At 35.6% G+C, this 25,579-nt stretch overlaps 1 protein-coding gene across 4 annotated transcripts in view; it reads left to right on the top strand.

The window, feature by feature from the left end:
* LOC121295628 (dachshund homolog 2-like) overlaps nucleotides 1-25,151 on the top strand; it is a 148,366-nt gene extending 123,215 nt beyond the window's left edge. For 2 of the 4 annotated variants that reach the window (XM_041220518.1, XM_041220515.1), the window contains 5 exons: nucleotides 14,561-14,706; nucleotides 15,366-15,513; nucleotides 16,021-16,164; nucleotides 17,083-17,148; nucleotides 22,910-25,151. In XM_041220518.1, the coding sequence (XP_041076452.1) occupies nucleotides 14,561-14,706; nucleotides 15,366-15,513; nucleotides 16,021-16,164; nucleotides 17,083-17,148; nucleotides 22,910-22,947 (542 nt within the window). In that variant the 3' untranslated portion in view covers nucleotides 22,948-25,151. Of the gene's footprint in view, nucleotides 1-14,560; nucleotides 14,707-15,365; nucleotides 15,514-16,020; nucleotides 16,165-17,082; nucleotides 17,149-17,268; nucleotides 17,470-22,909 lie in introns of those variants that run through there. The other 2 variants (XM_041220517.1, XM_041220516.1) reach the window with 2 other exon arrangements.
* Nucleotides 25,152-25,579: the final 428 nt, after the last annotated feature.

Genomic DNA, 25,579 nt, shown 5'->3' with positions numbered 1-25,579 from the left:
TTGTATTCACGTACAGCATTGGATCCATGCCACAAATGAACTGTTCACCTCCTGTGATTTATATAAATGCACTGCAGCTGTAGCTCTCAAACTATGGTTGTGTAAACCCTTCAAATCTAGCATGATTCGAAATGCATGCATCTCATTTCTGAACAAGTATTAATTAGGAAGATGGCACATCTATAATGGCACTCAAACAATGGATTATTTTTACAGATTTACCACTTATCGTTGTTTACAAATAAGAAACCATGTGCAATTAAATGTCTGAGTTGTTGATGTTTGGTTTGGTAACTTTATTGGATGTGTTTGTCTTTTCTGAAAAAACTGAGCGACTAAAATTTGGAGTAAATAGATCTGAGGATCTAGCCCCTTGAGTCTTTACACTGTAGTTGGTACAGAGCTGGAGTCTATGATTCTCAATAAAGTTCCATTGCAGGTGGTTTCCAGTGAACATTAATAGTTTCAGTACCACATGTTTTAACCTCTGGGTGTATTAACAGATATTTTTCATATATCCCATTTTACTTCATGTTTACAACCATGTGATACCCCTGGGGATGCATTGTTCTTGTTCACAACAACTCCCATTTCCAGTTCCTAGTAAAAACAAATTGCCATTCATTTAAATTGTGACTGAGTAAAACAGTTATACAGGAACACAAAACACAATATGGTACATGTTTCAGGCACAGGTAAAACTGTGCCACTTTTTGTTAAATAAGACCCACATGGGTTGTAAATGGGGCAACCCGTATGACAGTTTATTTTTGTACAGTATGTTTGCAGTTTACCACACTTTTCCAATGGTTATACTATCCATTTACCATAGTTTACCCTGGATTGCCATGTAACATGCTATTGTTTACACTGTTTACCTATGCTTTACCATGCTTTCAATATGCTTTAATCCATTTTGCTATGGTTTTACTATGGACAACTTTTATAATGGAAACAGGCCAGACTAATAATTATTTCAAATGAAAGCAGAGTAGCAAAACAGACAGGAACTCTTAATCTGAAGCCTACTTGGTGTTTCATGAAATTGTTTTGTGTAATTAAAGGTAGTTGTCTATTCCTGAGAAATGCAGGAGACAAATGTGACACATTTTGTTATGCTGAAAGGAATTCCATAAGCATTACAAATTTACATACAGTATATTTAGTGTTTCACATTTTCAGTTTTTCTTTAAAAAAAATTCCCAGGAATGTTTCAGGGTTTACTTTACATATCACAATAAGGATAAAATAAGTAAATAAAATGTTTTTAATTAAAACACCTGTAAAAATCATCTGTAAAAACTTTACATGTGGAATATGATGCATAGCAGTTCAGGTTTCTGATTAAGTTTTGTGTCGTTGGCATGTAAGATGAAGCGGACTCTGTGCAAGTCGAAGCCACAGTTTCCCAAGTTAGCTGGTGCTGTGCTGAGTGTGATGGAAATAGTATCTGCAGAAGGTATGAACATGACATCAGCACAAAACAAACCAGGTTTATTCACTTTGAAATCATAAAAAGAAAAGAATTTACAGACCTGGATGATGCAAGCCATCAGGAGATGCATCAAAAATCACACTGGACATTACCATCAAATGTGTTCTATAAGTTTACCAACTAAAGCATCACCATATTTACAATTACGATTGTTGGCGTTAGGCGGTGTTTTAGCTGATGGACAGACAGTACTGTCGCTCTAAGTCACCAATACATACCTCTGCAATAAACAGTGGCTGTCATTTTGCACTCTCTTTTTATTAAAGTGCATGTAAAAGCAGGATAAATGGATTGCTTGTCTCTCGGTTCACTTTCTTGTTTTAGTTTAATGGTTTGCTTATTTTTCAGTATGTTTTATTGTCAGCGCGAACTTGTACAGTACCTCATGCAGCAGTATTTGCACCGCTATGCATCCTCTCCTCTCCTGACCCTGACCCTGAAAGCTATTTTTGCTTTTTGTATACTTCAAAACATTAGTTTTCTTTTGTATATTCATAAACAGATTTACTTTTCTCCCCATTCCTCATCCACTAAACACATTATATTTTCATGTATTTCAATTTAGTTTTTATCAAGCTAGCAGTTACCAACCCCAGCAATTGCCACAATAATCAGAGTTTGATTGGCGAACTCAATCAGGTGATAATGTTTGTGAACAGAGAACCACGTTTGAACGTTATTTGATCCTCTGACGTCTAAACGTACCTTCTGTATCCTAGTATACAGTGTAGAGCTGCTTATTATAATGTCAGAGTCAAAATAAAACAGCATTTTAATAAAACTATTGTGTATTTCCTAAAAAATAGTACTGGGAAAATATTGAATAGTAGACAAAAATTGGGTATAAATCAGTAAAAATTGACGTTCAGTTAAAAAAAAAAAAAATCATGTAATTTTTCAGTAAAATGGAACACAAAGTATATTTTAACATGATGACAATCTTACAGTAGTATCAACATGAGAAATAGTCTAGATGCTACTGTAGATTTGTATTTACAGTTGTGGTTGATTACAAAAAATTGGTCATTTATAACCTAGTCTTAAATTTCGATAATTTGCCATTTTGCATGCGTGTGCATTCATTCCTCTAACACACAGACTTGTAGTGCTCTGTCAGTGACATACTGGCCACTGGTCATGTATATTCATGTATAAGAACAAGCAATGGTTTATTCTCTCCACTGTGCTAGCAAGAAAACAGTCTTGTGCCTTCTTAAGTCATGCTACCAGGATTGTAAAGAGCAGTAGTAAAGTTTCTAAAAATACATTGTCAAATATTGCATGGTTAACGTTCAGAGGAACAGTGCCAAAAGCAATATCTACTAAAAAGGTTCAATCGTTTTTGTAATAATTATTGTACTTGGCTTGTTTACTGGGACATATTTGAGACTATGGAAGAATGATCTTCTGTGATAAACAATGTGACACTTTTGTACATAGTGATAAATGGGCAGCCTCTGGCAGCATGTACCTTTGTGCTGGGGTCCATTGAATGAACCCAACTTCAAGTCTATAAATCATGTTTGCTGGTCAGTAAATGTGCATACTGCCTAAGGCAAGGTCTCATTCCCTATTGTTTGCACACTGGTGTAAACTAAGTGCTGCTAGAGCTCTGTTACATTATATTTGAAATGCACTCATATGTAAACCATTTGGGAAACATTGCCTCATTTCCTGCATGAAACTACAGTAGTTTGCTGCCTGAGACTTGCTCAATGCGCACCTTCTTTCACAGAAACTACTGAATGCTTTTTCAAATTTAATTCACTCTGGTCAATCAGCAAAATCTTTGTAAAGGAAACTACTCCAAATTATAGTATTTAAGAATCCACATGAAGGGCGTGTGTATGAGTTTGCAAATCTAGTGCCGCCACCACACCTGCTACTGCTAAGGTCTCATAATAAGCTAGCACCTTGTTTCTTTCAGTAATTTGAAAACTAATGCCATTTTTCACTTTGACCTGTGACCTAAAATGGCTGCCGTGTTGGAGTAATGTGACGTATTGGTTTCCAGATGAAAAAGATCTACAACTTTGAGACACTGCCTTCATACTTGGTATTACTGTATTCTAATTAAAAATTAATTCCAGTATGCTTCGTTGTACTTATTCCTGTAGTATCTCTTTCAACATATTCACAATGAATATTTACGCCCGTCATAAAAATCATTATGAACATTAAGAAATCCGCTTACAGGCTAAAAGCTTCTGTGTGGCTTAGGAGTAGAGTTCTCACTAATATTTATTAGTCACTCAGATAACATGTAATGTTGATCCTTATTCCTGTTCGTAGTCATTGTAAATCAAAACTATGCAGGTCTATCTAATGTGTCATTTCACTCTTAATTAGACTAGATGAAAAAATTCCCAAACTATGAGTCTTTAACTATTTGTGACCAAAATATCTGGCGACTCGAGACCATTTCATTCCAATATGTTGATGTCATGCTTTCAAGCAGGAGAGTTCTGTGACTATACAAGGATTTGCAAGCCACAGCTCTCCACACATGTCAATTGTGAGATCAGTGTACCATGTAGATCTAGTTTAATTAGTTTTGTTTTGTTTATTGAGGTGGGTGATAACCATTTTTTATGCATTTGTCATTTTGTCTTATTTTTATTTCAATTTTTATTTATATGTTTCTTACAGAGACAGACTGAATAAACTTGGATTTATTCTTTTACAGTTGTGTAAGAATTATAGCATGCTGTAGGTTTGCATTTGGCATGTTGAACTGAAAAGCTCAGATTTCTATTACCCCTATGCATGTCCATTGTAACAATGGCAACAGAGGCAAAGATGAATTTAAAGGGACAGTGCTCAATTCAACAGAGCAATACTTGGAGTACATGTATCCCCAGTGAAAAAACACATGAATCCATGTATGCATTATTACATGCAAATTAACCACACGGTAACATTGTAAATACCTTCCTCCATTGGTTGGTGGAATTTATGACAATTGAAATCGCAACGCCCATAACCAAAATCCCACTTAATAAAAGTCTTGCAAATAAATATGGATTCATAGTGTACAATACTATAAGTAATATCAAAAATACAAATAAGCTCAATGTTTGAAGTATTTTGCCAAGGCCATATTTCAGGTACAATAACTCCATTGACCATACAAGTGGGTTGTGGACTGTATGTTAATGAACAAGGTACTTTTAAAATGCTAACAGCCTTGTCTGTTAGATCCCTTACTATTCTAATTGCACTGCAAGTACTATAAAGGAGATAGCAGCAGCTGGTTACAATCAATGTTTCCTTCTGAAATTATGAAATTAGCTATGCGGAAATGATTAAAATTGGTCTGTAATGAATTCTGGTAGAAATGTGCAGCATTGTTTAGCCTTAGAGATAAGCAGTTGGCAAATCAGTAAAAATAAACCCAAAACCCATTTCCAAAAGAAAAGATAGCAACTTTCTGTTTTCTGTGCCAGGAAACTGTGCTTTAAACACTGGCAGTTGGCTAATTTTCAAACTGATAGCTAAAGATTTTGGCTCCAGTAACAATTATTTAAAAAGGAAAAAAAAGGATATCTAAAGGATTGCATACATTTTATGTGAAAGCTTGATGTTTGCCTGTGAAAGCTTGATGTTTATGTGGAATGGTTATTAAACGTGTAAAGGAAAGCTCTTTTTGATCATTAAACTGATTGCTGTTCTGAGCCAGTTTGTAATGGTTTAATAAAACTTGGATGCTTGGTTCTGCCCTGCAGCTTTTAGGGGTCCCCGGCAGGATGCTGTGGCAGGTTGCAGTGGATCTAATGCAATGCATAGTTTAATGACCAAAACAAAAAAGAAAACACAAATCACTGTTCAACTTCTATTTCTAAAATATATTTCAGAGTGGAATGGCATTATTGTTTAGCTTTCACGTTCAGGACAAGGTTGCTAATGACTGACAGCCATTTCCATCTTTTGGTTTGAGGCCTGTATGAAACATACTCTGGTGGTGTTAACCTGAATTATTAATATCACAACATATGGCTTTCATTGGTCCTTGTTTCTCTAAGAGAGGCCGCAGATTAGATGCGTATTGACTCTGATGTAAAGCAGATCCTTCAGGACTGGGCTGTGACTTGCTGGCACCCAATGGAAGTAAACTGGCACTCCTGCCGTGTGCGCTAATCCTGTGAATCGTGGGGTTAGAACAGTCTGGATTGTCAGAAATTATTACCTTGAAAAAAATATATATTAATGCACTTTGTGGTTCTGAAGTTTTCTAGTCATCTTTTGTATATGTAAAAAGGCAGACTAACCTTGGGGTATACTATTTGGACAGACAGAAAACTGCAAATTTCCCAACCAAATTGGCACATTATTTAGTCTGATATGTATTTGTAATGTATGTACTTTATGTGCTCAATACACAGATTGTTACTTTTGCATTTCTTTGAACGCAGTCAGGTAACTTCAGATCTGCCATGTTGCAGTTTGCAATAGCTGATGCAAGTAGTCTTGCGTCCTGTCAGCAGCACCTCCACAGTGATCTCTGTTTAAAAACCTGTTCAAGAAGACGAGGGCCTGAGTGACGTAGCTGACAAAAAGTGAATAAAGATGGATAGCAGAGTTTGAGAAAATATGCAGTGTTTATAGATCTCTTGGCTTGGTTTTCTTTGTTGTCTATACTAACACAGCAGAGTCTACACTCCACGATAAAGATCAGTGTTGCTTTGTATTTTGCTGGTACTGAAAATGTACTTTAAGACTACAAGCCATACAAATTACATGATAAGATACAATATGCTTTGTATGTTTGGAACTGTTGATATCAAGATTAACACACACACACACACACACACACACACACACACACACAAACACACACACACACACACACACACACACACATCTGACAAACAGAAGACATGGTGGGTGTGTTAAGTTTTGGACTGCATCTCACAGACTGGAGTTGTTATTTGGCAGTCACAACACGGATGTTGGTTGTTTGGTTGTTTCCATAATTATATCTAGTTATGTACAAAATGTAGTTATTTGTTCTGTTGGAAAATGCATGGCTAACATGTGATCGAGGCAGTCAAATTGCACATCAGATGAGAACCCTTTCTTTAGCGAATATACATGAAGTTATATAAGTGGTCACCATATGCAAAAAAAAAAAAAAAATCCCCTGTACTGTGACTGTAATTTAGTCAATGACACTGCAAACAATATAACATACAGTCCAACCATGTGTTTAAAATACATTCACAGTATATTTATCTGGTTAACTGGGGAAATTTGACCTACTAAAACTGATACTTAATATTCCACGTATGACTTTAAAATGCTAATTGGATGAGAAACTTATTAAAATTAATTTCATCGCAGAATATTCAACAGCTTCAAAAGTTGAGTGTCAAGCATGCAGCAATGTGCTACAGTTGGTTTCAGTTAATTAACACAAGTTGTTAAGGTTTGTCTGGGAAACTGAAATGCAAGAGGTTGCTAAAAACACTTGTGCTGTTGCGGTCGTTTTTTTGATTTAGATTGTGAGAGTTGGCATTATATCTCTAGCTGTGCATAACTGGGGACACCTGTCAGAGTTATGGGGTTTGGTATTGTCTTCCACAGGGACAGCTGACCAAGAGATTTTTTTTTTTTTTTTTTTTACACAGTTTAATAATTTTTAGCTAATAAGGGGCTGAAGCGTGACCATTAGGGATGAAGGTGACTCCAAATAGTAGCTTGAAAAATACAATACTGTCATAATCACTTCTCTTTTAGAGAAATTTGTGTTTTTGATAAGACTCTGGAAACAAACCAATAAAATCTTAAATAAAAAGGTATATTATTCATGGAAACAGAGCATGATTAAAAAGCAAAGTAAGTGGAGATGAGAAACTTAACAAAAATACAACTATCACTAACTGAGGCTGTACACAATTGTTAAAAATAATTACATCAATAAGCATCATGTCTCATTTACATCTTGTCGCGTTATTAGCATATACGGTTGATGATCATTTTGTAATTCATGGGTGAATATGGTTTTTGTTTTTGGAGCACATGAATTTTGACATTGCTTTTTAAGTTTTTTCAGTATTTTTAAATTCATCACTGTTGAGTATTTAATATTTATGGATGATAATATTATGTTCCTGACACATCTCCTTCTGTAACCTGTTTTAATATGTAATCCACAATTTCTGCTATCAGCAATCCTATTACTGATACCAGTATTTTTTTAATATCATATAATTGAGAGTTGTTGATATCAAAAATTGAATTGTTGATATCAAGCATCCATATGCATGAGAACTTCAGGGCTATTTTTCTATTCAGTGTCTATAGAGTAGAGGGATTGGGTTGATTTTCTCATTGTTTAAAAAACAAACTTTTGAAGTCTGTTTCACTGTTGCCCCGTGTCCACAGAAAAAATATATTTACCTGGTGAATGATGACATAACGTAACTGATAAGAACAGTGAACCTTTCTAAACACAGTTATGAACACATGATGTCTAGTGCTGTGTCAAAACGTTTTGTGATTCCAGTGTCATGTTTTTATGTAGCAAAATACTTTATTTACTCAGTAGTAAACATCGATAAAATCAGCTCAATCCAACAGCGTTCCTTTCACTCTCAATAGAAAACCTCTCCCAAGCTCTGTTTATATCCCATAACCCTTTGCATGCAGCATGGTCAAAATGTTTTTATTTTTGATATCAACAATTATATTTTTGATATAAAAATGTGACAGATATTGATATTAAAAATTCTAGTTTTGACATCCACGCAAGTATTGGCTGTCAATATAGAACTTTCAGAAAATATTAATAATTCAGTTTGTAATGTATTTTATATGGCAAATCATTTTTAGATATGCACTACTTCAAACATTTTAGACAATATATTTTCAGTGCTTGAAAATGCTGAACAGATTTCATTTTGAACTGCAATATGAAAGCATATATGACATTTCTGGGATTGAATTACAAAACACAAACACAACAATACCTCCATCCTGAATCAATCCTGTAGAAAACAAACTGAATCCGCTTGCAAAGGGTAGTAAAAGCACACATGAACTCAGTCCTGAAGAAACACCAGCATGAACCTTAAAAATAGCTTTATTTATAACTAAACTGGTTATGCATTCCAGATGCATGTGAACAACAAGGACATGTTTCCATTTATTATACCAAACTAACTGAACTGGGAGTGTTTGTAACAAACCCAGTGCTGGCATTGTGAGAGTGTATGGACACGACTCTGTCTTTCATCCTTTATTTTTACTAAAATACACTGTAGCTTCTATATTTTACAGTGAGCACAAATATTACTTTTATGTTGTCTTTAAAAACTTTAGTATAGCCTCATGAATTCCTCTGGTTATTTAGCTTAAAATAAACTGAATTTGGACCTACAGTTGACATGGAATGAAACCCCTAACCTATTTTAGTTTATTGTCTCGCTTTCACCTTATGAGAATAATTACCTTTGGTATTCCTTCCCTAGTTTGTTCTGCTCATTAACTTTGTTTTAACTTTCTGCTCAGAAACCTGTTTTAATGTACAGCCACATTGCAATGATGGCAGACTGTTAAAATCAGCAGAACTAATGTTGAATACTCACTACTATTTGAAGTAGTTCACTACACAGATTAATGGCTGGGCCAAGGACAACTCTTACATTACAGAAACCCTTGCTTATACTGGTAGCATCATCAGTGTTAAATTGACATTCTTGCTGAACCATTTACCTGTAAGATGAAAATTAAAGTAAATGTCTGTTTTGTTTTGTTTTAATACAATTATAAATGTATAAATTCACAGGGTGATGACATAAAGTGGGCCTATAAGTATTGACACCCACCCCAATTCCAGTATTTTTCCTTTGAGACGCATACAATCAATGTTGATTTTGTTTGGTTCATACCCTCAACTGCTTTCAGTTGTCTCCAATGCAGCATTGCTGGATTGAGTTGAAATGAACAGAAATGAGCATTTATCCTGTGTTGTTTGAATAAGATTAGCACAATTTTGATATTTTCATTAACGCATCATGGGGTCTTCAGTTGAATGTCGGTGGACCTAAATACCAGCATTGTGTATCCAGACCAGACTCCCTCCTGCAACAATTCTTCTTTTTGTGTTCCAACTACACGCCATTAATTTCAATCAGCTTCCTCCAGCATTGTTGCAGGAGGGAGTGTGAAGTGGATATACTACAGAGCTCATAAGAGAAATGACTCTTTCTTCTGGCCAATACTCCTGAGTAACAGTTGAAGAGCGTATTCCCCAGTTGATTTATGACCCATGATGTGTGAATAAAAAAACATCAAAACAATAACGATTGTTGAAAAATATATGACAGCACTACAGTTTATGTAAAGGTATCTGTTTCTTGTAAACACTTCAGGGCTTTTACTTTTGCTGCAACCGGTACACCAACTGTATCAAGTGTCTATAAGCAAGTGGCAAATCTAAAAAGCAAACGCTAAGCACCTATGGGATGAGCAGGTGCACTGTCTACAGAACCACCATCCCAAGCACAAGTATGCACTGCACTGAAGTCAATGGAATGGAATTCTACCAAATGTCTACACTGGTCTTGTTGAATCTAGACATTGTTGTTGGCTGTCATTTGTTTGAAAGAGGATCAAGTTCAATATCTCCTTAAAATACATTAAAAAAAAAATTAAAATAAATGAATATCAGCTCCTGATAAAACATTGTGTTTGCTGTTTACAGAGGCATATTTTCCAAGTAGTCTGTATTTTCTTTTCTTTTTTTTTTAGTATTAAAATAACACAAATACACTGACAGTAATTCCCACCAGTTTTATGGCTCCCTGAATGCAGCATGTCAAACCCTGGTATCTTGTTGTAAGTATGTAAATAGAAGCAGGATGCGCAGTACACTTGTTACTTTAATATTTATTTTAGTACTTTGAATACTTTTCTGACTGATACTTTAAAAAAAAAAAAGTTTTTGTGATGATGCTTTGAAAAATGTACTATTATAATTATTTTACTTTACTATCTTTTGCCAAACTGGTTTACACCAAATAATACAATTCTGGGGCTCATAAGAAACCACTTGAGACTACCTATAAACTCCAAACTTAATTATCCGAGTAGTTTATTTGTCATTTAAGAGCTTCATTGGAAGTGCGTTTATATAAAGAATACATAACATAACTCTGCACCACCTTTATAAATCATTAAATACATCACTGGGAGTAATAAAAACATACTAAAATAAGCTGAAGATTTACAGCTAGAAATATATTTCTGTAATATCTTTTGCATATGTTTATCCATATGGGTTCATAAATTATTATATGCAGTAAAAACTGGTCTGAAAATATCTAAAATTAAACACTAAGTGTTATCGGAATACGTCCAGATTGATTCTTTGTAAATATTTGTTTAAGTTTTCATATAATATACATGTAATCCTGTAATGCAATAATATCCTCGTAACATACACATTCAAATCTAAACCCATTTTATGAAGGCTGGGCATGTCATCAACATGGCTTTTAAATACTGAGAATGCATCGGGCTGCTAACATCATAAACTAGTTTTGCAGTTGTCTCAGTCGTGTACTGTATATACGAAAATACCATTGTTAAATACATTAAAATAGAACCCGTCCTGGCATTTTGCATATTTATCAAAACATAAGAGACTCAAAAACTCAAAAACCTTTTTAAAATATTTAATTTGATTCACAAAAAAAGGAACAGTTACAGTATTTGCACATGTCTGGCTTAGATGTACACCAAGGCTCTATAAATGTTTAACCTACATATCTGTCACTGTGCTCACTGGTGACAAATTCCCTGCTGTTGCTGCTATGGAACTGAACTTGTATGCACTCCCTCATGCTTTGCACTTTAAGGATAGGATCTTCGGGGAGCTTCTACTGCAGTTATTGGGTTATGGCCTAAGGTAACAGTTGCTTGGTTGCTGGAAGGTCCACAGGGAGCCTGTCTTCATGCAGCTGTGTTGGGAGGTCCAGAGAGATTGCAACACTTATCTAATACAGATTAACCCCTTTTGTAATGAACTGTATTACTAAAGTTAGTAAATTGCTTACCATAATTAACTATCTTTGCAGTGAAACCAGTGTGCAGAGTAACATTTTAAGATTAATGAACTGTCCAAACATTAAAAAATGTAAGCAGTGAAAAGTCTGACGTTTCTACATAGTAAGGGTAAAATGCAGGATGGAAATAAAAAATCACCAGGATACTTAGTGACACAACTAGTGCTGCTGTGGAAAAAATAAGATTGTGGTACCACCAGCATAGGTTGGTAGGCATCATGTGCAATCCTTCACTATCATGCAGTAACATCATTCAGTGATAGTGCTGAATAACAATATAATATCATTCGAATGTGGTCATTATTTAAGAATTCAAATGCAGCAGTGCATTTTATTAGAGCATTGTAACACCATATATAACCAAAAACACAGTTTTAAGAAAGGCTTTAATCCATTACCACACGCCCTAGGTATGAAATGCTAGTGTCCTTCTCAAGGTGCAAACCTCTTTATCCTAGCATGTGTTAATCAGTCATTCTGCAGATGTAATCATTTTTATTTGGGATCAGAGCCCAAGATCCAGATGGTCTCAACTTCAATTCTATTAATACAAACCCGGGACAGGCTTTAAATAAAATATTGATTCAAATTTAAATCTGCTAGTCTCTTAACCCTGTTACCCTTCACAACTTTCAACTTACGCTTTATTAAACATGGTCATTTTTTGCTTCCTTTTTTCACACTAGACTCCTGTGACCTTGATCTGCGAACCGCTTTTGGTCTGTACAAAACGTAATCACACACTGTCAGAAGGAGAATTCTTTTTTCTACTGTATTGCCCTTTCCAGCAGCAAGAAATTTATTGCTTGTGGGACAGGTAGAATATGAACAATGGGCAAAATGGAGTACAGGGTTATCTCATCTGTGGAAAAGTGCAGCTGGAAATCGATGTGACCTCTGCAACACTGTCATCCCAATTCCCACCCTCGGTGTCCTATTTGTCTTTCTGGGGAAGCTCAGATCAGTGTGTCAGCTCTTGGAGCAGGTTATCAAAATGACTCATGGCCTGCGCATCTCTTTCCCAGTGACTTGGCCCTGTCGAGGGGGAACTGTGAAATATGATGCTTTTTGCATCTGATCCTTTTCTGCTGTGGATGCTTTACCAGTCTCAGTCCTTTAAATATAAACTATACATTATAGGAATTTTCAGATGCACAACCAGTTTTATGTAACATATACTTTACAGTAAGTATGAAGTGATATGTCCACTTTGTTGTTCTTGACAGCGGATGATGGACACCAATATTCTAGAACCAAGGATGAAAGCTTTCCACATAACAAGTGGTGGTTATCTCAGTAAATGCTATTAACTTAGGTGTTCATGACATCACCCCTTGGCCTGCTGTAGTAAAAATCTTGTTTTTTATTTTTTCACATGTTTAAGCTTCAACGTTTATCATTTTATTCATTTGAACACTGATATTCTTTGTTTGTGTCAATCACTCTTGTGTAATGGGACAATACCACGGATGCATTATATTATCCATTCAGTAATGTTATCAAGAATTACAATCCGAACAATGGAGACATTTAGAGAAGTTGTAGACCAGTTGAAACATGAACAAACAGATGCTTCACCAGACCTGTGCTTTGTTTCTATAAACTAAATCACCATTACCTTGGACTCATGCGATTGTTGGAATTGCGATATTTGACGTGCTATTGCTATATTCTTGACACCTCATTTCTCCATATTTACCTGTCTTACAACAAGAAAATTAATATATTCTCCCAGCAACTGTACCATACTTGCAGTGCATGTGAAGAATCATCTATATTGACTACAGGAGCAGCAGCACATTTACGTTTAATGGGTGGTGTGTGCAAAACAGTTGATTCTCTGCAGAAAGCTTACACCTTTTCACTATTACTTTTATTGCATATAACACATCTTTAGTCTAACAGAGAACAACCACACTAAAACGAAAAGAGTTACATGCTTGTCACAAAAATGGAAGCTCCAAATACCAAATGGAGTGTATTCAACTAGGACAGGATTAGAACAGGTTATGATGAGGTTATATGAAGTACCGGCGTGACTGCACATCTGGTCACCAAAGGGACATTGTGGAGCTGGAGAGAGTGCAACAAAGAACAACTGGACTAATCCCAGGGGTTAATGGACTTGCTGTGAAGATGGGCTGAAATAACTGAATTTATTTAGCTTAGAACAGAGAATAATTAGGGGGACATGATTGAAGACATATTTAACCTTAGCCAGTACTTAAAGCACAGTACTGAAGCCAGGGGGCAGTACAGAACAGCTTTTTTTAAAATTTTCAATTAATCGCTGCTGTGAGAAAAGGTTAGTGAAGCTGCCATACCTTCCATATAATGGTCTGGTCCAGTACATCCATAGAAATACATTGAATTGGGGCGGGCCGTCCATCTTGCTTTCAACACTCTTTTGCAAGCTGTGCATTGGTAGTAATTCAGTATACAGCACACTGCTTTGTGATCAACAACTAAAAACAACAACATTATTTTCTATATATATTTTCTATATAGCATCTTATCAAGACTAAATGCAACAGCATAGGTTTAGCATATTTAACAGAAAGAGGGACAATAATTATCAATATTTTAAGGAAGATTGAACATCATTGTCCTGTTTCCAAAGCAGCAGTATGTTAAACATGGATATCACCACTGCAGGTGTTCAGCAGTGAAATAAAACTATACCATCATCTTCTATGTTGGTCCAGTAAAAGCTATGATCTTTTGTGTCTCTGGACCAATGCAGCTAACATAACAGTTGTTTCACTCACTATAATACAGTATAATAAATATGTATTTAGGTTTTAGATTATCAAAACCTCAATTTTAAATGTAGTCAAACCAGTATTACAGTACTTCCACTGTAAGTATGTTCCTTCTTCTCCAGTGAATGTACTGTATATCAAAACCACAAGCATACCTATATAAATAAGGCAGTCTAAACTTAGATTATGTATGCAAAAAAGGGAAAAGGCTTTGATTGCTTTATTTTTTGTTCCAGATGAGACCCAGCTGGTATTGCCCATGATGAAGCCTAACTTTGACAAGCTTCCCTTGACAGGGCAGATGCTGCCCCCTGGATTCCCAGGTCCCTTCTTGTTTGCTGATGGGCTGTCATCGGTGGAAACCCTCCTAACCAATATCCAGGTAACGTTGTTCTCCATTAAGTAACACTGCTTTTTTGACTATCAAAGAACACAACGAAGATTTACCAACAATGTAAAAAAAATCTAATGATAAGGCTTGTTTAACTCTCCAATTCCAACTTGGGGAGCTAATGGGAATACATAACAAATTGAGCTCCCGTCATATTTTGTTCATCTGCAGTACTGTATGTGGGTTTATACACTACAGTAGTATTGTACATTATAATATATGCACCCTTCAATCTATTATTTATTTATGCATTTGTTATTTGTACAACACACACACACACACACACACACACACACACACATATATATATATATACTATATATATAGTGCTCACCCGTTAACGTGCCTCATTATTGTGCAGAATCGGTTATAACACAGTAGGGTTGTGGCTCCCATTTCCTCCATAATGCCATTACAGTAGCCCTTTTATATTTGTTAGTACCATAACTTATACTTTGTAATTAAAACCTGTAATGTTATGAAAGATGTAAGTTTAATCTTACGGGCTATAACCAGGGCACAATGCAACACACCCCAATCCTGGCCCGAGCAACTGCCCTGCTTTTCATTTGTACAAAAAAAAAAGTAAACGCATTGCATATGCTGCGTCTGAGTGTGTGTGTTCAACTCCTTTTCTTAAATGCCCACAGGGCCTTCTCAAAGTAGCTGTGGACAATGCAAGAGTCCAGGACAAACAGATACAGCAGGAGAAGAAAGATTTAAAGATGGAGCTTTACAGGGAAAGAGAGATAAGGGAGACTCTTGAGCGACAGCTCACATCTGAGCTGCAGAGCCGAGGTACCTGCTCCATGCTGGCCACGCTACTGAACATTTGAACAAATGAATGGTCTGTCAACTGTAATGTGTTGAAGCTTTTAAACAGACCCAGGCAACATTCTGGAATATAGTAGGTTTTGGACTTATAATAAAACTAGCTAAACATTGTCTTTATTACCAGGTTATATTTGTTTAACTGTAGTTTACAAGGTCATGTTATTTTTTAATTTCATTCTCATTCCTCCCCCACATCAAGAGATTATGGTAATTTATGTCTCTAATAATAAGTCTTAACCCTAGTACAGAGCGATTCTTGGGCATCTGGACATTCCAGATCGTGAATGTAGGTTATGATGACCAACTTTTTCAATGTACTGATGCCAGATTGGCTAAACTGTTGAAACCATCATGGCCTAATTTTTTTTATAGTAATGATATTTGATTAGCTAAGATACTGATTTCTATAATATTGCCCAAATATGATGACATTTGTCACAAAAAGTCCTGTAACGTGGTTTCTTCCTCCAGCCACAATTCAGAAGCGACTGAAGAAAGAGAAGAAGGCAAAGAGGAAACTCCAGGAGGCTCTGGAGTTTGAATCCAAAAGAAGAGAGCAAGTGGAGCAGGCGTTAAAACAGGCCACTTCGCCCGAAAGTTTTAGGATTTTAAATGGTAAGTCTCTGTGGGATTTAGAGAAATGTCAACCACTGAAAGCAGCTGTCAGAATTTTGCTTAATTTGTATTAACATACACACAGCTGTTCCCCTCCCCACTAAACACTTCAATAAGAGGTTTTTGTTTACTGTTCAATTAAGCACCATTTAACGTGTACAGACAACAGGCTATTTTTTTTCAAAGCTACAAACTAAATTTACTGATTGCTCTTTACAAAACTGCACTTCTGATGCGTTTCCAGATTGTACTTTATGACTCCTTCATGGCCCTTGGTGTGAGCTCAAAATGCAGGAACATGGTATAAGTACAACATTCAAATATCTGGAAGGACTGCTGTGTACATTTACTTCATTAATAGCTTTTGAAAAAATAAATAAATACAAGAATAATGTGTGCTACTTTTGAATTGTGTTTTATGTTATTCTGTGTTCCTGTCTATTGTATGAGGATTCCAGTACCATAGCGTGGCATAAATGTATCATCATAATCAGCAAGTGCTGTACTTTGGAATCGATATTGCAAAACACTTAATTTTCTGCTTACGCAAGGAATATATGAAGGTCATAGGGGGAGTCCCCCATGATAGCCCCCTTGCGGTAATATTAAAATTAAGTTCCTTTCTCGCTCAACCCTTGATATAGCCCTGTCTGGAGGCATCCATGGACCAGATGACATCTGTCCACAGGCCGGATTTAATAAAGAGCACTTAACAGCATTTCATTAAGTACCGTCATTTTTTTCAGTAGTCTCCTGTTATAGTTTGGCCCATCCTCTCCTGTAAATAGCTGTGGCACTTAATGAGTGATGTGAACACTGACTGGCTGAAATGTTTGTCTTTTGTATTGCTATAGTCTCTCCTGCTTTTCAAATTGAAAAATTCAAGGTCTGGATTGATATTATCAATCACTTTTTTAGATGCAGTTATCCCAGAGGTGGAGACAGAACGCAATGGAACTCAGCATGAAGATGCAGCTGTACAAGGTTCGTTATTATTATTTAATAAATATGCTTTATGTAAGATTTTTTTTAACCAAAATTCAAATCTATTTTAATATTGTTTTACATTGTTTATTAAATATGTATTTACATCATACTGTACAGCAGTGGTCGCCAATTAAATTTGACGATGGGCCAAATGACCCGCGGGCAGCCGCAGAGTGGGCCACTTGCAATACAGCATTCCCAGGTATGTAATCGTTTTTGGCCGTGATCCGTTTTCATTCAAACCCGATGGTGATTTCTTGTCCCATGCAAAGCAAGTGCTTCCTGCAATCAACGAAGCAGCAACTAGACCTAGTAGTATATTTGCAGGCATCGTTGTTGCTGAAAACTGAATTAATTAACAAAGCAAATCTGGAATCATTCTGGTGCGCCTATATATGTCCAGACAACTACCGCTGGCTCTGTTTGTGCTCTCCATGTTTGGATCTACTTACATATGCGAATCGGCTTATTCCACAATGAATGCAATATTAAAAACAGATGCACGAAACAGGTTGACACAAGAATCTTTGGAGGACTGCCTGCGTATTGCCGCCACGCCTATCACACCTGGTGTTCTAAAGCTGATCGCAGAACAAAAGGGTCATTTTTATCATAACTCAGAGAAGCATTTAAAATAAAAATGTGTTCTGCTTTTGAATTGTGTTTTATGTTATTCTGATAATCATATAAGGATTCCAGTACCATAGCGAGTCATAAATCAGCACAATCAGCAAGTGCTGTACTTTGGAATCGATATTGCAAAACACTTAATTTGCTGCTTACTCACAAGAAATATATGAAGGTCATACTGCCCTCTTGCAGTAATATTAAAATGAAATTCCGCACTTGCTCAGCCCTTGATACAGCCCTGCCACGGACCACTGCTGTACAGTATCAGCTTTATCATTAATTACAGTGTAAAATTGGGTACCATTTTACAATGAAGCTGTAGAGTAAGCACAGCTTAATTGTAAAGCTTCATATCACCTAATTCCACCCCTTTTATTTTTTTATTTATTTATTTTTTTTACAAAACAAGTAATGAATTAACACGGTTTTCTTCTATCGGGTGAATAAATGTGCACATAATGGGTCAATGAGCTTTAATATTCATGGGAACATGAATATGCAGACATTACTACCTTTCATAGCTGGCGACTGTAGTATGAGACACTTTCTTACAGTCACAAGGGACATTAATAATCTTTTTTAAAAGATTGTGATTCACTGACTTGAACTTTAGAGCAAGGAACGATGTTATACCAAATTATTGTAACATTAATTTTTCAGTTTATAATTGTAAGCCTTAATCAGTACCACAAAGTGGAAAACTGTACACATTGCAATTCCTCCACTATCAATTCTTAAGACTGAAAAACTTTCACTGAATATAAAAGTCTATCTTTCTAAGCTGCCTGCCTCTTTTCTATGTGCTTATGAAATGTTACTGCAGCTACCCAAACCAATGAGGAGCCTATGGCTGCCTTTTTTAATTTCTGTCGTTAATGGAGGTGTTGACATATGACTTTTCCATTTTATATCTGAGGTGTTAAGCTACAAATTGATTCTTAAACACATCAGCAATGAAGAGGCTAGATGGAGAAGCTGAATGGTTTCATCAAGCTATGGGGATTGGTTCTTTGTATTGTTTTAACATAAAAGCTGACATACACTATTTTGACAGCTCAACAAAAAACTGACCCAGATTCATCACTTGTGAAGTTTAATTATGAACTGCATGATTGTCAGATCACCTATATACCACATACACTGATAAACAAAACTATACAAGTGTGGATATTTTATATATTGTTATTACACTATTAAAAAATGTTTAAGCTGCAACTTTTCTTTTTGGCCAAGGTGCGTTGTAATAGAAAATGGCAGCAATTGCAATACATTATATCAGTGGTTGATTTAATCTAGATGCAACTAGGATGTTAGAAAGTGCTGTAAATTTGGATTGTGTGGGAAGTGGTGTGCGGTAGCTTAATTTGGGGAATTTTTCAAGGACCGCCTGGGATTTACTCAGTGAAAGCAAGTGGTCCCAGGACAACAGATTGGGAACCTTTGGAATAATAGAACACAAATGAATATGTGCTAAAACCTCTTTGTATCATAAAAGTCAAGTGCTTCATTTAGTCAGCGTTGTTTAAAAGTAAGCAGGTTCAGAATATCTCTTACTTGTGTTAATTAAGATTTATTTTGAATTATTTCTATTTGATTTTCATGCAGAATGCTATAAAAAAAAAAAATTTACTTAAAGGCAATTTACATTTAAGACATTCCAACATTTGTCTTTTGTTGGGCAACACAAAATATGTAGGTTCTATGACAAATTACCTAATGGTTCATATAACAGAGTACGTCATAGCACAATGTCACAATACCATTGCTGTGTATTGTGACTAAATTAGTGCAGCTACAATTGTACTGATACTGCTGCCCATAACACAATATCCATTGCCAACACTGTCATATTTTCTCTTTACTGCCCAGCACCATTTATCTATAACTCTAAAAGAAATCTAATTACATCCATTCACTCCCAAGTTGGACCTCACAGTTTTGCCAGCTTAGCACTGACAACTGATTTAATTAAGTTTGATTGCCCTCGCAGAGAATGGCTTGATTTCACTTAGAGCTAAAAGCATTTCATGATCACAGTGTGAGCACTATGGTGAGCTTGTTATAACTCTCTAATGTAGGTGTAATTACAGGATCACTTACCATTTCATAACAACTGTTGAATATAACACAATACAGTACCTTATATCCACGTCAGGTCCCTGGGTTCTCTGAAAAGTTTGTATTTAACTATTGTAATCAGTTCTAGAATACTGCACACATTTTAGGATTAACATCAATGGCTTAGAATGGCAGTGTGCAATATATACATTAAATAATGGAGGCATATCCTTATTAATTATGGATAATACTGTATAAATGAAATAAAGGAAGGGAGGTTTGAAGAACAACAGTGAGATAATAGAAAACAGCAATGAAAAATCAGTTAAAAAAAGGCCAGACATTGTAGCTACTTACCCCTAGTGTCAGTTTTTTTTTAAATCACCTTAATTCATAAATTCATCTTTTAATGTCTGTGATTGAAAAACGATATTAGTTAGTAATAAATACTGATCTTAGTATAAACTGTAGGGTTGAAAAGCAGGCAACAAATACTCCTCAACATGAACAAAAACACTGTATATATTTGTGTCATAGTTGCAAATGCTCTAATGTGGTCTTTGTTGCAGCTATGACAATATGATTTTAACACTTGATACATACCAACCTTCTGGCTGCAGCTTTGAAGAAACCAGAATCTGTGCTTTTCAGAAACTACTTCAGTTTTTTTAGTGTTTTTTAAAGATAGATTGCAGCGGGATTAGATTAACCAATTGGGTGAAAAATCAGCAGTTAAAGATTTGTGAGCCATTGTATTATCTATTTATGGATTTGTAATGCAAGGTTGTTTTACTTCTGAGGAAAATGTTTTCTAAAATTATTTTTTACTCCAGGCACCTAAACAAAACATGTAGTGGGGGCAGTAGGTGCCCTTGCTCCAGAATAACCCCCACCAATGCAAGTTCTCAGGACCCAGAGCATTCCCCTTGAGACTTCCTGCTCCCTGGTCTTCCTGGTTTTCATTCGTGTTTACATCCTGAATACATGTTAAATCATCTGTTCAGAGCTCAAATACAAACCCATTGAAAATACAGAACACTTACTTGCTAATTAGCTGTTTCCTGTTCTTAATGAAGTGAACACACCATGTTCAAATTATAATTCAGATGCTGCTCCCATTTGCTTATGTTTCCAGCTGTTTTTGTTTTATCTAGCCTTTCTTGTTGACAGCTACTGCTAAATGATAAATCACTCATATTATGACTGATGTAAATTATATTACACTGGTGGCAAACTCTGTAGGATGTCTATAAAGCATAGCTTCATTTAGAAACTATACAGTAAATGCTATTTGAACTTTTACCTGATTTACAATTGTATGTTTGTGTTGCAGTATTAAACTACACTGTCAATGTACTTTGTCTGTCACATTATAAGAAAGGGGTTCACATCAAGTGGGAGTTCATATAATAAGCCCAGTATAAGAATGACCACTTGGTGTGTGTACACAATACATTTTGTAACCACCCTGAATCAGTGGGAGAAGAAATTACCAGTGAACACTCACTGCTCCCTCATTGTCATTTTTCCACTTGCTTGAAAGCCTTAAAAAGTAAGAGTTCCGAGAAATATAGTTATACGTCCCCACATGTTGCTACAACTGTTTGAATAACATAGCTTTCATTTTTCACTTCATTATTAACATCATGACAACTTTTTACACTTATAACTTTAAAGTCTGTTTCAAAGTTTTTTTCAAAATGGCCTCTCTAGTGCACTTGGGTTTGAGCTCTGTCCTCTAAATCAGTGCAAGGGAGCAATAGAAAAAAACAAAACATAACAACAAGTGCTCTGGCTTTTCTGCGTACCACATCATGGATCGTTATTGGTGTGTTACCTGTTTGACAATGTGAGCAATAATCCTTACATTATCAGTGCACTAGAGCGGTCATTTTGAAAAGAACTTTGAAACAGACTTTAACCCTTTGCGGTCCTATATTGGACCAGGTCCGAAATTAGAATTTTCCCTTTCCAGTCAGATATTGGACCCTCTCCAACATCATCAAAAAGACATAAAGCACAGGTCTGTAGTCATTTTTTCTCCGGAAAAAGCAGAGAAAACCTTTCAATGGCTGAATGAGACCGATAGGAGCCGTTATTGATGTTATATTAATAAAATAATGACTTGGATCGCATTATTGAGTGGTAAATAATGCGTAATGCGTTGGTGGTAAAACGAGTGATCAGGAGAGGATTTATCATTATGCACGTCTATAAAGAGGTATGTGAAAAATACAGAAAACAAGGGGTGGGGCTTGGCTGTAGATGCAGTACCGATATTATTTTGCCATGCAGTGCCTTTTAAACCTGTTTTACTCGGGGGGGGGGGGGGGGGGGGGCTATTTTAAACAGCACGTGTGAAAATAAATGGACTGCAAAGGGTTAAAGTTATAGGTGAAAAAAATGATCAGGATGTTAATAATGAAAAGAAAAATGACAGGTACATTATTTAAACAGTTGCGGCTAGGGCCGGCGCCAGTTTTTTTTTTTGGACCTCCAAATCAAAAAGATTTTTCTGTCAAAAAGATCAGTTGTCTCTTGCTAAACCAGACATGTCTGGAGTTTTCCAATTTAAAAATAAATAAATAAATAAATAAATAAAATAAGTAATTAATAAATCTGTACAGTGCCTTTCTTTTTACTTTACCCTACTAGTAACACAGAATGAATCACATTGCTGCATTTTACACTTTACTGTACAGTGTGAAAATAGTAAAAGATTATTTTTTAATTAAAACTAAATAATTTTAGCACATTTTCTATTTTTATGTATCCTACTTAGTAGACAATAAACAGAAAACAGAACACACACTCCATACTTAGAAATATACAATAGAAAATTTACATACAAAATTTGACAGTATACTTTGCAGTTTTTTAGATTTTCTTTTTTCTAATCTTTTCCCTCCGTTTGTGACATCTAATGAAAGGGTTGGAGGTCAGCTGTCAACATGACTATAATACAATGCTTTAATACCTTGACAATGTGTACATTAGCGTAACAGAAATGCTGGTAATGTGCATTATTAAATCATATTTTCATTAATTATTCTTTTTTATTCTTTCCCAGAAAACAGACCATACATCAAACCTCCAATAATGTACTAAATGGAATTATTTTACCATAAGGACAGGACTGATGGCTGCTACAGTGCCCTCTTGTGAACATTTCTACTGGTGTCCTAACCAACTTGAAGAGATGTTTCATAAAGTTTATTCAGTACTGTCACAGCGTTGCTGCAACGACTTGTAAAGACATTTTTTTTTTGCTGTCTAAGACTGGATCTTTGCAGTTTTTTGGGGATTACAGTACCATGTTAAGCACATGAAGAAGCCAATACCCTCTCGACCCTCCTCCTGAAATATTTTGTACTACAAATGCCACAACTGTCCATAAACAGCACAATAGTTCTGTAAGGCTTGTATAGACTGTGTTGTCTTTTCATTGACTAAAGACCATTAGAGCCATGAAAGATGGAACAGAATCAATAGCAAACATGTACATTTCTACACACTGCTTTGTATACTGAAACAGATGCTCAATATATTAACATACAAAAGAAAACATATGTGTGATTTTTTTCTCTCTTTTTGGAAAATAATGATGTAAAAAAAGAAAAAAGCTCTATCATTGGATGAATGATGCAATAATTTAGACCCCCGATAGCAAAATGGTTGAACTCTGCAAATGCTTTGTATTGAATAACTCAATCTCAGTAATTGGAAAACATTGAATCATATACATTAGACTGTTAGTCTTGGTTGCTCTGTACTGTATTAATTTCAAAATATTTTGTTCAAATGTTATTGCTAAAAAATACAGTATTCAAATCACTTTTTTTTTGTTTTACCTTGTTTGTCAAAAAAAAAAAAAAACTTGTAAAAGGTTTAGTTTCTGCTATTATGATGTCAATAATAACATAGATTTCTAGTGAGAAAAGAATGATCTTTCAATCATTAGCAAGCATGGCAAATCTTGATATACTTTAAGGTGAAAGTTTTCAGGTGATTCTTTAATCATTAGTTGTTTCCTTGTTAAGGCGTTCTGGACATCTCTATAGCTGTAGCGTCTAACTCTTCTCTAAACGTCATTTTTTATGTCTGTTGGCAGCAAGTAGGCACTGATGAGCTTGTTTTAATGGTGAAAATGCCATGTCTTTATTTCTTTTAAAGCCCATAAAGGCATTATCTTCAAGCAACTTCACAGACTGTTTTTAGAAATAAAAGGTGAACTACATTGTTTTTGTTGAAGTCTTATATGGGACCAAGATAGGAGGTTAAATGTACATTCACAGTACTCTCTGATGATATTTTAATATCATGACATCTGTTGTCAAGGTATGTGGGTTCTTCTCTTAATTTCCATGTACAAGTTGTATTCAATATTTTCATGAACAACTGTGAAATGTATATTCTTTGCTGCCACAATTCTAAAGTTGAAACCATGGTCTATCTCCAGCAGATTTGAATTATTTTCTGTGGTAGTCTGCCTCCAATACTCAACGGGTCAAAACAAAAAACAAAGGCAAGTATATGCCATTGGATGTCATTGGATGATAGACACTTTATTGAAGAGAAAATTAACCAAGGATTATTTTTTTTGTATGGACAAGTTAAGTCCACTCCTACAAATGAGTACCTTGGATTCACTGGTGTTAAGAACTAGCAAATATGTTGTGAAAATCAAGGAAATGTGAACTCAAAGAATGGAAGGAAATGTTTATGTGTCCAAATATAACAAGTGAGTGAGTTTGCGGAAATCTTCTGAATACACTGGAGTGCTTGGATCATTGCAAATTCTTTTTACACTAAGTGTTTGCAGACATTCTTTCCACAGGAGACAGAGTCCACTTGACATACTGCGCCACTCCTGACTATTAGTTACACTTTAATCAATGGAAGCCAATGTATCACACTAGTTGGGATTTTCAACCCAGCTGCAGACCGAATCAAAGAATACACGGAACAAAAATATTTTTAAAGATCTATTTCATTCGTAAATTCTTAAACATTCTTTGCCCACACAAAGACTGGATGCTTGCAGAATGGTATAACATTTCAATTTGTATTTTTCCTTAAATCTGACCACTCTCCCAACTCTCTAAACATACACTCCTACACTCATAACACCAAACACCAACTGGTTGTACCCTCACACTCACAAACATACACTACTTGATCTTTCTGACTCACTTTCCCATCTCCACCCAGGTCATCAGGGCGAAAGCACCTTGCCAGCCCCAAAGTCATCCCTCTAACCGGTTACAGATAGAGTTGGAGATGGAAATCGGTAATCAGCTCCCCCGCTGTAAAAAAAGCCACATAGAATGCCATCCAAAAGTAAATACTATAAGGGACACAACAAGTGTCGAAATAGTTAAAAGCAATGTTGGCATTCAAAATATATACTCAAAATTGAAACTTCTTATGGGCCTTTGACATGTTTGTAATACCAAATAAAAATGTCACACATTACCTACAGGCATTGTTAAAAAGGCTTCTTAACCTGCTCTGTAAAACCTAATTATAAATGGCTAACGTCTGGATACTTCTCACAAGAAATCAAATCCAGTGCAAGTCTCCCTTACTGATGAAACAGTAAAACAAAGTGTAAAAAAGCCCTCCATTTTGCTGGTAATGCGGATCATTTATAGTTTAGTTTGAACTAACTGCCTCATTAATGATTTATAGATATGTATACAGCTGTGGTAACTGCTGTGTTATCTAAGGCTTCAAGAGA

The sequence above is a fragment of the Polyodon spathula genome, chromosome 20 (assembly GCF_017654505.1).
Source record: "Polyodon spathula isolate WHYD16114869_AA chromosome 20, ASM1765450v1, whole genome shotgun sequence".
Lineage (NCBI taxonomy): Eukaryota > Metazoa > Chordata > Actinopteri > Acipenseriformes > Polyodontidae > Polyodon > Polyodon spathula.
Note: the sequence above shows the minus strand (reverse complement) of the source record. Positions and strands in the feature narration are given on the sequence as shown.